The sequence below is a fragment of the Tauraco erythrolophus genome, chromosome 5 (genome assembly GCF_009769465.1).
Source record: "Tauraco erythrolophus isolate bTauEry1 chromosome 5, bTauEry1.pri, whole genome shotgun sequence".
Taxonomy (NCBI): Eukaryota; Metazoa; Chordata; class Aves; order Musophagiformes; family Musophagidae; genus Tauraco; species Tauraco erythrolophus.
This window is the reverse complement of record NC_141469.1, coordinates 2,437,507-2,452,296: the sequence shown is the minus strand read 5'-3', so window position 1 is coordinate 2,452,296 and position 14,790 is coordinate 2,437,507. Positions and strand designations below refer to the sequence as shown.

At 44.1% G+C, this 14,790-nt stretch overlaps 1 protein-coding gene across 1 annotated transcript; it reads right to left on the bottom strand.

Moving 5' to 3' along the window:
- Positions 1 to 1,097: 1,097 nt before the first annotated feature.
- DCK (deoxycytidine kinase) lies at positions 1,098 to 14,485 on the bottom strand. Its single transcript, XM_086611706.1, has 7 exons — positions 14,416 to 14,485; positions 12,793 to 12,911; positions 9,753 to 9,946; positions 8,337 to 8,484; positions 6,522 to 6,637; positions 5,941 to 6,040; positions 1,098 to 2,461 (listed from the first exon to the last, which is right to left on the bottom strand). Exons 1-7 carry the CDS (start codon positions 14,483 to 14,485, stop codon positions 2,435 to 2,437), a joined length of 774 nt encoding a protein of 257 aa, XP_086467832.1. The 3' UTR covers positions 1,098 to 2,434.
- Between the last annotated feature and the right edge of the window lie 305 nt (positions 14,486 to 14,790).

The following is a 14,790-nucleotide window of genomic DNA, read 5'->3' as shown; positions in this document are numbered from 1 at the left end:
TCTCACCCAAGGGAAGAGAAAGGCACACAGAACTCAAAGACTGAAAAAACATCATCACCGAACGGCAGACAGCAGGACAGACACTTGCCCTATCTCTACCAGGCAAAAAACCAACACAACAATCCTGGTTTTTTGGTAGCTTGGGAAGAGGTTTAAGCAAAGAAAAGAATACTGACAAATTCCAAAGTGGGAGGTACTGTGAGGTTTAAGCTGAGGCAGAAGGGTCTAAGGACATCTCCGCTGCGTCCGTCCTACGCACAAATAACTGCAGCTTCACCCACTTCAGCCCAGCTACTTCCCAAGCCCCGAGAAGTCCAGGGGTGGGTGGGCTGGGTGGTTTGGGTTCGCCGTTGTTCCTCCTCCACAGCAATTAAAAACATTCTAATAATTGGTCGTGACTTTGCTCCTTCCAACCCAAACTTGGCAGTCGGAGGTTTTGTAAAGCTTTCTGGAACGAGATGCAGATAACCTGCCACAGAATTTCTGTGTGCTCTGTGATGGGTTTGAAAAGAAGTCTTTATTAAAACTCAGACTTGTTTACTCCTTGCAATGAGCACTGTCATTCCAATTCCTGTAATTAAATGCACAATTTTGACAGCTGAAGCTGTAGGAATAATTGCAGTGTTAGTCAAAACAAGTTGTCACTGTTTAGACTGTTGCCAAGAATGTTTTAAAGGCTTCTACTATATGTTTCGAGTGAATCTGAACTGAATCTTCCCCCATCTCACCTCACTTCATCTCTGAAGCAAAGATCTTAAAATTTTTCCTTTGCTTAGGCAACTCTGAAGTTCAAAATACCATTTTCTGCCATACTATTGCTACAGTCCTCTGTAACAAATATTACACAAAACACTTGCACTGATTAGTAAGTTACACATATGACATTTCTTACAATCCTGTGTCTCTAGCCCATAACTTCATTTCCCACACATGGAAAAATCTGAAACCAGTCATGGTGTTTCAGAAATCTTAACACTACATGCACTGGGAATACATTATCTTAAATTCATCCATTGTACTAGTACTACGTACCAGCAACCTAGAACATGACTTCTTTCATGAGACAAGGGAGCCAACACTACTAAGCACTGAAAAAGTCTTTCCAACCACTTTTATTTTTCAGTCAACAGTTAGACAACGCCAGCACGATTCCAACCACAAAGGAAGAAATTTCATCTCAAATCAGCAGGTAACACAGGCACCACGGTAGACAATAAAATCCCGTACAATCCAATTTTGCATTCCAAAGCCAACTTTGCAGTCCTTCAGAAATGTTTCAAGCAGAACAAAGCAGCTCATAAAACACAGTACTCGAGACGTGTACCCTGTACAGTTCGTATTTTCTGCACCTGGAACAAAAGTGGCTCAGTTAATAAATAAAGATGCACTCCAACAGCAGCTACTCCCCTTCTTACTACGAGAAGATGAGGAAGGACAGCCTACTTCCAATATTGCAGTATCTTGTGTAAGCACCCAGAAGCCCCAGTTAACAAATGGAGACGCTGGAACAAAAGCAGGAAGCCACCTCTGACATCCAAAAGATGATTAAGGAAAGGTTCAGAAACACGTCATTTACAGATGGGGGCCATTTGGACCATTTTCTTCTTCCTTTTACAGTGCTCATCAAGCAAACACACTCATCTACAGGAACAGAGCACTTAGCAACAACGAAAACCAGCTCTGTTTTATTAAGAGCTTAAAAAAAAATTGGGGAAAAAAAAAAAAAACAAACGTGGTAGAGAATGAAAAGCCTCTCAATATCCTAGTTTTCAGTGCACAATGAAAACAAATCTCGAAACTTATTTGATATCTACAGAATATCAGCCGTATCTGGATTTGTTTTAATTCAGTGAAGAATTTAATTCTGTGTTTTAATTCACAGTTTTATTCTGTGAAGAACGTCACCTATCAAAGTTGTCAGACAACATTTACTTACACCTTCCAATATAGAACTCTGGGTTATATTAAAATTCCCTCATTCGTAAAAACAGCTTTTCCTTTTGTCTTCCTCCGAGCAATGAGACATCCGTTACCAATCAATTCCACTAAAAAAAATAAAAACACTCAAGAGATCTAAAAACCCACTACCTTCTTGAAAATTAAATAGCTAACGGGTTCAAAATAAATTAAAAAAATACAATAAATTACTCCAGAACAACTTACTGGTCCAATTAGAAACAGGCACAATCTTTGGGAACTCTCAGTATTCTAGTATTTTCCCAATTTGTGTGGGTTATTTAATATAATGCTGAACAGACTTACTGATTTATTTAACAATTTCCCTATTCACCAAGTTTGTTTGTTTCTCACAATTACATCACCGGGATTGAGTCCTGCCTCTCCAGAGGCCACCTACAAAAGCAGAAGCTGTACTTGAGACTTTGATGGCCCAGATGTTCGGAACAGTTTGACTCTGCCTGTGCTTCAAAGAGGATTATAACGTGCTCAAAAATTCTTTCACCTGCAAAAGGAAAGAAATATCATCAATCAAACTAGGTATTTACCAACAGAATTATACAGCAACTGCACTTACTTCTCGATTGCTTTGTGTTTTACTACAACCTACAGAAAGAGGAACTGGGAATAACAATCTTCAGACTCAGCTACGCCATTTCTTGTGTACCAAGAACCTGTAATTTAGCCGGTGCGGAGAAAGATGCATTGGAATGATGAGCATTCCTCCTGTGGTCCTGAACTACAGCCCTGCATCACAAATTAATTACCTTAAAAGCAGGTCTAACCTAAACACAACGAAGATAATGACCACGTCGAGAGATCTGTTATTTGGAGAACACCAAGTCACACCCACCACCAGAACACTGGTCATATTTCATGGCAGTGAACAACCCAAAGCATCTCATTAGTAAGTTCCTTAGAATTTCAGGTTGGCAAACAAATAGTAAGATGATACCTAGCAAAACCACAGTACTTGAAACAAAATTCAGGTCCATGGCAAAGGCTGGATGAAAACAACGTGCTGAGAACGCGCTTCTTGCCACAGGTACACATGCCTTTTTCTTGTGCTCCCTCCACTCCCCCTTCCCACCAGTAAGAGAGTAATTGCTCCCTCTCTTTATAGCACAGGGGTAGGAAAAGGTGGCAGCAAGGGCCAGACCACCTTTTTTAAAACAGAGCAACCCAGTGGATGCAAGACCCGAGGAACACAAGCTCTAGGCACAAAACTGTTATCTCTTGGTTTCAAGAGCATCTAAGCACCTACACTGGGATATAGTCTGAACAGGGAGACTTTTCTCTCTGTCCACTCAAGCACAGAAAGCAATCGAGGATTCACTAGAGAATATGGTGTTATTCTTTTGGCAGAGGCTCTCGTACGCAGAGCGCATCTGCAAACGTTTTGTCCAAATTCTTGGCGTGAAATGGAAACGGATCTCGGATCCCATTCTCCAACTGTGACCCTTCCCTTCCTAGGTCAGGGCTGAAAGAGGTGGAGAAAAAAGAAAGAAAGAGGTCAAATTCCTTCACATGGAGAATCACACAATCACACAGAATCACAGAATGTCAGGGATTGGAAGGGACCTCAAAGGATCATCTAGTCCTGCCGGAGCAGGACCACCTAGATCAGATCACACAAGAACGCATCCAGGCGGGTTTGGAACATCTCCAGAGAAGGAGACTCCACAACCTCTCTGGGCAGCCTGTTCCAGTGTTCTGGTACCCTTACTGGGAACAAGTTCTTCCTCATGTTTAAGCGGAACCTCCTCTGTTCCGGCTTATATCCATTTCCCCTTGTCCTATCGTTGGATGCCATTGAGAAGAGCCTGGCTCCATCCTCATGGCAGTCACCCTTTCCATATTTCTAAACATTAATGAGGTCCCCCCTCAGTCTCCTCTTCTCCAAGCTAAAGAGACCCAGCTCCCCCAGCCTTTCCTCAGAAGGGAGATGCTCCACTCCCTTAAACATGTTTGTGAAGGGAAAACATAACTGTGCCAGTACTCTAACTTGAAAGGTATCCCAAGAAAGCCACCCTCCACTTGAGAAAGCAGCAAGAGTAACAGCACACCATGAACCTTGTCAGGATTTACACACGGGGCATGGTTTCAGGACTGGTCTCTGAAAGCCAGCATCGCAACAGAGCCCAGAAAGAACCATCCAGGTTTTGGGTCTTCACGGGACGTCAGCGTGCACTGAAGCCCAAAGCACCCAGCCTCAGAATTAGCGTAGCAGTTCTGGGACTGTTGTTAGGAAACACCAACACAGAGCTGTGTTCCCAGATAACCTGACAGCTACACAGCAGTGAACTCCCTGGAAATCCCTACTTAGGTGCCTGAGCTTGGCCCTATCTCATAGTGCAGAGGGGCAGCATATTCCCTCCACAGCTGCCACGTCCAGTCCTTCCATCAATTAACAAGCTGCAGAAGAGCAAACACCACCAAGGCTGGCTTTAATCAGGTGAACAGTTCCACTTGTAAGTGGATAAACTGAGATCAAAGGACAAAGCTGCTTTTCTCTTCAGGTGAACAATTTATTTCCCAAGAGCAGAAAAATCTTGCACAAATCATTGCTAAGATCTGTAACTCACTGCTACTACCCTAACAGGATTCAAGTTGTCCTCAGATGAATCTCATCAGGATTCAAATACCGGACACCTGCACAATTAAAATGTTGATGGTTTGGCCCAGATTTAAAATAGGCATTACACCTTTCTGTGCTAAGGATTACATCATCTTAATGCAAACAGAATTCTCCATTGGACAACATCTTATATCAAAAAAGACTTTTTTTTCCATGCCTTGAAATAAATTTTAAAAATACTTCCGATATACATGTGGCATTTCTTCTGAAACAAATGAAAAAGCTACATTTGAGAAGCACTCCCTGAAGTTTCAGACCATTGCTTTTGAACAAGATTTTGTATAACTCTTTAATAAACACAACTGAAGGGAAAAACTTTCATCATCACGCCAATTTAACAAACAAGATGAAAAATAGGCAGTATTGCAGCAGGCTAGCACACTGTTTGTTATCAGAATCTAACTCCACAACTTAAATATTTTGGAAGGACAATTAGACAACAAAGTACATTTTTGGATTAAAGGATCCCTATTTGCACCAGCTGCAGAGCCCTTTGCTGTGACGTGCTAACCAGAAGAGAGGATAGCCCATACTCTCTTCCCTTTAGCTAGAAATATCTGCAAAATCTAAACCAGTTTGCCACAGGCTCACTGCTGTGGATCACAATTCAGCTGCACATTCAGTAACCTCATCCTTCGATTTTCCATTGTAATGGTTCTGTACCTGGAACAGGTTGCCCAGAGAAGCTGTGGCTGCCCCATCCCTGGAAGTGTTCAAGGCCGGGTTGGATGGGGCTTTGGGCAACCTGGTGTAGTGGAGGGTGTCCCTGCCCATGGCAGGGGGGTTGGAACTGGATGATCTTTGAGGTCCCTTCCAACCCCAAACCGTTCTGTGATTCTATGTACTGTATTTTCCCAGTACCTGGAACCAAAATGCTTGTAATAACTAGCACTGTAGGTTAGACACTTTCACACCTATTACCAGGAAGACTTGACCCCAGACACCCAACTCGGACCTGTGCAGCCTTCTTTCTCTTTCCCTCAACCGCTTCCCTCATCGTCTCCCACCCCTGTGACGTTTCTTAGGATACCTGCGCAACGTTAGGAGCAGCACATAGCAAATAACAGTTCTTTTAAACAGCTGAGGGTTATATAAATTAGAAATTACATTTGCAAACAAAGCTACTACTGAAAGTCTTCTCAAACAAGCTTGGAATATTTCCTTCCTCTTTTTTTTTTTTTGTTTTAATGGAAAATTAATTGAAATAGCACGAAGAAACACAGGTTCTAAGTCTAGTGTGACTTCAAAGAATGCCGTACCTCGAAATGCAAGAAGTATCCCGAATTGATTTTGACATACTGGCAATCAACCTAAATCATCACTTTGTTCTGCTTGTGACATTTTACCTTTTCAGTCATGTGATCATATCTGTCCTTTTTGCCTTTGAAGTCCTCATTAACGTCTAACGTTAAAATCGGTATTTCCTGCAGATATTCAAAATCCGTTCTGTATTAGAACAGGAACAAAGAAAATGTTACCAGCTGAAAAAAATAAACATCATTCAAGTCCCTGTCAGCATTTGCACTGTTAAGAATCCCATGAAAAGAACTGCATGTATAAATTACAGCCATGAATCCTGAATCTAAAGCAGCTGGAATTTACAGCGTGGCTCCTGGGATATATTACTGATTCCTGAACATCATGTTCCCCCAGCGCGTAACGTTAAATTCAACTGTACGTTAAAATCAGTTCAGTTGAATCCTCTGCTATTCAGAGCTCTAGGTGAAGAGAACTCCAGGGATGTTGCAGGTCCTAGCAAAAATTAACATGCTGTAAAGCCAACACTACCAAGGAAGTACAGATGGAAGCACTCCTGGAATTTAACTTTACATATCATAAGAAAGGGTAAAGTTTCACTGGTGGAAATAAGCGTTATGGAACACCCTTACAAAGATTTATCCATCTTGAAGCATTCAACAAACCCTACCGCAGTGTCCTATGCTGAAGCCAACTTTCGTGTTTGTAGTGAAGTTTCTCCAGATACTCAATGGGAATTTCTTGCTCTTCATCTCTCCCACGCAAGTAAATCCTATTTAAGCATTTCTAAAGGAAAAAGATATTAAAAAAAATAAAAATAAAACCTGGTTGTTTCTCAAGACCTACAGAGGAAGTCTAGTTTGCTGACTACAAACTTTTTTTTGCCAACTGTTCCTACTGTGCTCACTACACCGCTCTTTGTCCAAGATGAATATTCGACTTGCTAACTATCTCAGGAGGATAGAAACATTATGTCACGTTCAGCTGATGGAGCCCAGGAGCTACACACAAAATCAAGAAGGACCCAAGGAAACATATCATGTTATTTCTCCGCTAGAAGGAAAAGTCTCAAATAAGCTCTTTATTAAAATAAAGGGTTACCAGCATATTGAATCAAAAGAGCACAGAAATACCCATTTGACATTATAGATAAGTGTTTCAAAATCTCATTATATATTTCTGGCTCTTGAGAACCCAGTTTTCAAGTGTAATAAATCATTTGTTCCTGTCCTGAACACATCCAAAGCCTCAATAACAAGTCGATCCAAACTGTTTACAACTCTTGTGCTTTGTCATTTGAACACATGTTCGTGACTTAAAGAGAAAAAAAGCCCCTGGATAAACTCTATCCTATTACATCACACAGTTGTTCACAACAACAAAGCTGAAAGCATAAAAGTTGCAAGTAGGGAAGTAGGGAAGTGACTGGTAAGTTCATTACTGCAATTCACTACTCCTAAACTCTCATGTTTTTCTCTTGTTCATGTAAGTTTCACACTCAAAAGACACCTTCATCATGTTGTTTTCTCCTTTTACAAAATACTAGATGCCCAAAAACTGAAGCCTCACATACAGCAGGTGCATCCATCTGGTTTAGCTCCATTGCTCCACATCCAAGGGCTTCACACACACCCCTCAAGAATCAGCCATGACATGAACTGTGAATTTTTCCATCCAGCACAACGATATTCATAGAGCTATCTTGTACTTGCCTTTTTTTTTTAGTTTCAGTGGCATTTTCTGGTTTGCTTTTGCCACATATTCTGGTTTGGTAGTTAGAAAATCATCAGCATCACATTTTATTTAAAGATACACAGGCCACCTTTGCAAGATTTTTTTTTTTTTTTAAGTATTTCCACACTGTATTAGTCATAATTCGAGTATTATTGTCCTCAAGGGAATACTCCAGTCTGAACTCTGCTCATTAGGACTTTCATAGTGAAAGATAAGGGTAGTTCAAGATTTTGACAATATTACATCTCAAGGAGAGTTTCTCAGCTGTGTCCTTGCCTGAGTTTCTCAGCTGTGTCCTTGCCTTGTCTCTTCTCTGAAAGGGTTGTCAGCCACTGGAATAAGCTGCCCAGGGAGGTGGTTGAGTCCCCATCCCTGGATGTGTTTAAGAATAGGGTGGATGATCTACTTGAGGATATGGTTTAATGGGGATTAGGGATGGTTGGACTCGATGATCTCTAAGGTCTTTTCCAACCTAGAAATCTATGAAATCTATGAAATCTATGAGATGTTCAAAGCAACCCCTAAAACACAGATACAGTGACATGCAATGCCACACAGCTGTGACCTCACTGGAGTTGACTGCAAGCATATTATTCTTTTATCATAAAAAAAGTCTAGAATCATAGTTAGACCCTACTTTTCTTTAGGAAAAGAAAGTACTACGGAGGCATAGACAAAGATAAAATTTTACAGGCCAGGCCTAGACCATGTGCTCTCAGTCTCTGTGCAGTCCTAAATTTTTATTTCTCACCTCAGGAGTGGCTCTGAGATAAATGATGCCATCCAGCGCCAGGCTTTGACCAAACTGCTTGTTCATCCAGTCGTGCCAGTCCTGATAAATAGCCCACTCGGTTTCATTCATGCAATCGGACTCGTATAAATTAGCTGCAAAGATGTATCTGTGAACACAAAATAGAGAGGTAAATAAAAATTAGCTTGAACACAGTTAGCACTTCCTTTGCCTCAAGTGCTGCACAGTAACTAGAAAAGAAGCTGAGCACAGGAATTCCCTAACTTCTTGGATATATGCTTGGCCTGGAAACCAACAGCTGGTATCCTCATCCTGTAACTACGTCCACAGCAGTCGCCCATAGCAGCGTCCACGAAAAGCAGGAACATTTGCAGCTCAGGTAGCTGCTCAGGAATAATCTACAAAACACCACCATTTGGCACACTGTGGTCATTTGTGTCCAATATATCACAAGACAGTGAACACCTATGGATTATGTGATGGGATCACGTTACCAAAGCTAACCTTCCAAATCCAGAAAGACAGGGAGGGTCCTGCAACATGGGACAGCGAGACCTGTTTCAAGAAGCGTAAAAGAAAACAAGACTAAGCGAAAAGGAGAGAAATCGCTCTTGACTCTGCTTGATGCCTCTTCCTTCTCTTTCAAGGGAAATGTGCATGCACAAATCACAGTTAATTGATGTTTTTAGAGCTGCATTCAGCTCTGGAGTCTCCAACACAAGAAGAACATGGAGATGCTGGAGCAGGTCCAGAGGAGGCCACGAAGATGATCCGAGGGCTGGAGCACCTCTGCTATGGAGACAGGCTGAGAGAGTTGGGGCTGTTCAGCCTGGAGAAGAGAAGGCTCCGGGGTGATCTTATCGCAGCCTTCCAGTACTTAAGGGGGGCCTACAGGAAAGCTGGAGAGGGACTTTTTACAAGGGCATGTAGTGACAGGACAAGGGGCAATGGCTTTAAACTGAAAGAGGGTAAATTGAGATTAGATATAAGAAAAAAATGTTTCATTCTGAAGGTGGTGAAACACTGGAACTGGTTGCCCAGAGAAGCTGTGGCTGCCCCATCCCTGGAAGTGTTCCAGTCCAGGTTGGATGAGGCTTTGAGCAACCTGGTGTAGTGGAGGGTGTCCCTGCCCATGGCAGGGGGGGTGGAACTGGATGACCTTTGAGGTCTCTTCCAACCCTAACCGTTCTATGATTCTATGATTACACGACAAATCTATAAGCTCTCTAACCAGTAATTTCACTACACCATCGACACCAACAAGAAAAAGGTAACAAAACACTTTTTGAGGTTATTGTGACTCACCAGTACGAAAATTATGACAAAAGCAGGTGCAAAACTCAGTCATGGTCTGTTTTTATCCATTTCACTTAGGTGAATTTTGATTTTCACTTTAAGGGCTTCAGTCCCACGTACCTGTCACTGTAAACAGATCGCTCGAAGAAGACCACGGGATTCTCTGCCTCTCGGAGTTTGCCGTCGAGGGATCTGAGCTGAGCCCGGATCCTGCTGAGACATGCATACGTCTGGAAAGTGAAAGACCACCTCTCCGGTTTCTCATACATCATCCGAAGCACGTTTCCACCACTCTTCTGTGATGTAGTCAGCTCCTGGTTTTCAACAAATACAGTGACCTTTTAAGTGGAGAAGGTGGCCAACTCAGGTCAAAGAGAATTGCTCTACTACGTTCAAGCTGTTCAGCCTTTATTTGTGGTTTACAGTTGCACCATTTACCTCTCAACTCTACTTGCAACATAAGGCTTAAACGCCAGTAATGTTGTTCCTCCTAGGGCACTGAGCTGAATAAGCAACTCTGCCATCTGAAACGTCAAAATGCTCAAGTGCCAACACACCGTGGTCACTATTTACAAGCCTTGATACAAGAAAAACATCTTATCAGTGCAAAAAGTCAACAACACTGCAGAGAAATCCATGCTCCTTTTAATCTGACAAGTGTGAGTTTCAAGTTGGGCTCCTTTTGGTTTTCCATCTATTCATTACAGTTCCTACAGAAACATCTCAAGATATGATAATTATGCTCTCCTCTTACCTGTGAGGCTCAGAACAGACTCCAGGCCAAAGATCTCCCTCAGCCCACGAGGGAGATGGAGCACCTCAAGACAGCCACTAAAGCTCACGGAAACGGAACGCTGCGTGCTGCAGTTTTACCAGAAAACACAGCCTACCTCGGAATCTTTTTGCTACATTAACACCAAATCCCAATACTGACGTGTTTCCAAAACTCTGGAGATAGATGTCAACACCTAGGTGATCCCAATTAAGACTCTGGAACTCCAGGTTTCATCCTCATCCCTAATTCCCTGTAACCATACCTACTCTAGTCAGCCAAACACGCCCAGCACCGTACTCTGACACCGTGGCCAAGCAGCACAGGAGCGATATCCACAGCACCATACTTCCTAAGCCCCCCAAAAGCAGGAAGCTACATGCAATGTACTTTAAGCAGAGTCCTCAGGCCATCCTGCTGCCCAAACCATTCCCACGAACTGCTTGGAAGAGGCCTAGCAGGCAGACAGAAATCCACTAGGGATGGGGGACATGGCCTGGTTCCGTTATGAAGGATGTGTCTCTCTATTCCATAATCAAGTGAGAAGACACACAGAATCACAGAACGTTAGGGATTGGAAGGGACCTCAAAGGATCATCTAGTCCAATCCCCCTGCCGGAGCAGGACCACCTAGATCAGATCACACAAGAACACGTCCAGGCAGGTTTGGAACATCTCCAGAGAAGGAGACTCCACAACCTCTCTGGGCAGCCTGTTCCAGTGTTCTGGTACCCTCACCGGGAACAAGTTCTTCCTCATGTTTAAGCGGAACCTCCTCTGTTCCAGCTTATATCCATTCCCCCTTGTCCTATCGTTGGATGCCACTGAGAAGAGCCTGGCTCCATCCTCATGGCAGTCACCCTTTCCATATTTATAAACATTAATGAGGTCCCCTCTCAGTCTCCTCTTCTCCAAGCAAAAGAGACCCAGCTCCCTCAGCCTTTCCTCATAAGGGAGATGCTCCACTCCCTTCATCATCTTCGTAGCCCTGCGCTGGACCCTCTCAAGCAGTTCCTTGTCCTTCTATAGTGACACAGCTACAGTGACCTTCCACGAGTCAGAAGACCCTTATTTATCAGCTTCACCAATAAGAAATAAAAGATATAAAATATCCTCTGGAAAAGATTCTAATATCCTTCAACATCATATTAAAAACCGAAAGTGCTAAGCCAGCTGAAGTATTTCAGGTGCAAATTTCATAAGAACTAACAACTACAAAAGCAGTGACACACCTCTTGCTATGAACACACACACCCAAATTAATTTCCTAATGGTTGTTATTTTTTTCTTAATTTCCTGGTACCGTGGGACAATGAGAGTACCAGCTTTATGAAAGACAAACGCATTGTTCCTTTCCCACTCTGCCCCCCAGCAAGCGGACTGGAGTGGGCAAGAAGCTGGGAGGGACACAGCAAATGCACCTGACCCCAACTGCCCGAAGGGATAGAAGGGATATTCCTCACCACGGAACCTCATGGTCAGCAATTCAACTCAGGTACTGGAAGAAGGAGGAGGGGAGAAGTTTGTCTTCCAGAGCAGCTGCTGCTCAGAGACTGGCTGGGCATTGGTTTGCTTCTAGGAGGGAAACAACTGCCTTTGCATCGCTCCTTTCTTATCAAACTGTCTTTAGATCAACCCATAAATCATCTTGCCTCCTTTCTTCCTGTTCTCTTCTCCACCCTGCTGAGGAGGGGGAGCTGCTGTTTGTGGGGGTCCTTAGCTGCTGGCTAGGGCCAACCCACCACACTAAACAAATAAATAAATTAAAAAGTATAAAACTTGAACTTGGAGCTCACGTCTATTAAACTAGCTTGTTAGCTTAGTTCTTAAAACGAAGGACTTCAGTCTGATTTTGTATTTGGATTTACTGTAGTATGATGAAGAAAGAAAAATAAAAAAATAGCTATCTAACTCTGGGGAAAAAAAAAAACATCTGAGGAAAAGTTACAAACAAGACACCTCCATTAAAATTTTACATTTCGTTAACCAGAATGCACTGTACTTTTTTCCAGATTGAATAAAGAAGCATCTTCTACAGTTCCACCAAAAGCTGTCTACGCAACCATGGTTTTGGCCACTAGGTAGCTGCTGGATTGCCAACAGAATTACAAAGACCTGATGGAAAAAAACACCACAAACCATTCAGCAGTAGTTCCTGACTCCCTCGACATGTTGGAGGACACCTTCCAGGGCCACAGCATGACCCTCCACTCTCACCTGGTCAGTCCACAGTTGCTAAAAATAACTTCTGCTATCACGTATATTTTCTAAAACACCTACTCTATCAGATGTATCGGTCTTCTGAAATTACAAGAACATGTGAGTGGGTTTAGGTGTGGGGTTTTTTTTTATTTTAGAAGTTTCACCTTAGTTTCTTTCACACCATACCTCGCAATCGTCTTCAGAGCTTTGCTGAACATTGCACCATCTGGCTACAGGCTCCGGAACAACTTCCCATTCCTCACCGGCTTGTTTGAGAATATTCACAAACGTGGATTTCCCTGCAGCTGCAGAAAAAGGATTGAGGAACAACAACAGTAAAAAAACCAATAATAGTGGGATAATTTAACTGCTGTAAAACTCCGGTTCCAAGTCCCATCAACGAGTCTTCCACATCTACGTACTTTTGACTTTACGACGAGCGTGAATCGGAGACCATCATGTACAACAGACCACCAACTAATCGAGCCTTTTTTATTTTGTTCCCCACAACACCAGCAGCCAATTTAACAAAACCCAATAACGGCAAACCTCAGCCCAGATCAGTTAGCTAAATTCTAGAAAGTTCCGTTTGCAACTGGAACACCAAGTCTTAGATTTCTCAAGACACTTAGTGGTCCAGCCTCGGGCATGAAGTTGCAATCGTGGTAACTTATTTTAGAAGAAAAAAGAACCATCTGAGAAGGCTCTGGGGTGATCTTATAGCAGCCTTCCAGTACTAAAGGGGCTACAGGAAAGCTGGAGAGGAACTTTTTACAAGGGCGTGTAGTGACAGCACAAGGGGCAATGGCTTTAAACTGGAAGAGGGGAGATTTAGATTGGATCTAAGGAAGAAATTTTTCCCTCTGAGGGCGGTGAGGCACTGGAACAGGTTGCCCAGAGAAGCTGTGGATGCCCCATCCCTGGCAGTGTTCAAGGCCAGGTTGGATGAGGCTTTGGGCAACCTGGTGTAGTGGAGGGTGTCCCTGCCCATGGCAGGGGGGTTGGAACTGGATGATCTTTGAGGTCCCTTCCAACCCAAACCATTACATGATTCTATGAAAAAAAAAAAAAAAAAGAAAAAGCAATCAACGATGAAGGAAAAGTAAAGTGAAAGCGATGGTTTCAGAAACCAAGATACAGAGATGCGTTACTAGTTGCCTAATCTGCCGCCAGCTGAAAAATAACCGGGAAATTAAAAAAAAAAGATAGTTAAACTTTAGAGAAGCCGATCGACCAGCAAAAAACGAACCAGGAAACAAACTGACGCTCCGGCAACCCCTGTGCTCGATTTCCAGCGCAATTTTTTTCCTTCTAAAAAAAAAAAAAAATAAAATACAACCCCCACACACACACACAAGTAACCACCGGGTGCTGAGCAGCCCCCAGCTTTCCCCGGAGCGCTGTAAGGCGGGAGTATCCAACGCTCCAGCCCTGAGCGGACACTCCGCCTCTGCACAGGGGGTTTGCGCTGCCACCGGGAAAGGTGCGGGAGAAGCGCCGTCCGGGACTCGGCGGCGCCTTTAAAGCGGTGAAAAACAGTAAAAAAACCTAAAATAAAAAGTCGTTTTCCTCCCAAATACGGCCCGGTTGCAGCGTATTAATTCCCGCGCTGTCGGCGTCACGTTCGCCAAGTCGTGACTTGCTTTGCCCGCGCTACTCGCCCAGCCAACATCTCCTCATCCAACCAAAAGGATTTTTTTTTTTTAAGGAAAAAAGAGAGGAAAACCTTATGGAAGCGCCCCCGCGGCGAATCCCCCCCTCCCTCCCGCCCCCCCCCGCTGGCGATCGCGGCGATATGTCGCGACTCACCGATGTTGCCCTCCACCGCGATCTTCTTGACGCCGCCCTCCCGCCGCCCGCGCTTCGGCGGAGTCGCCATGGCGCTGCGCACAGCCGGCGGAGCGGGAACGCCGCGCGCGCGCGCCGCAACGGAAATAACGGCCGCTTTATTCGAATTTGGCGCGCGGCGGAGCGGACGGAAAACACACACACCCTCCCCCCCCCCCCCCCCCCCCCCGCCTCGGCCGCGGACGGGTGGCCGCGGGGGCCAAAAAGCGGAAAAAAAGCCCGCGGCGGCAGCGAGCGCGGAGAGCAGGCGGCAGGGCGGGCGGTCGAGCGCGGCGCTGAGGATCCAGGCGAAGGTGCGGCACGACAAACACATCGATGGGGCCGGCGCCGCCCCTG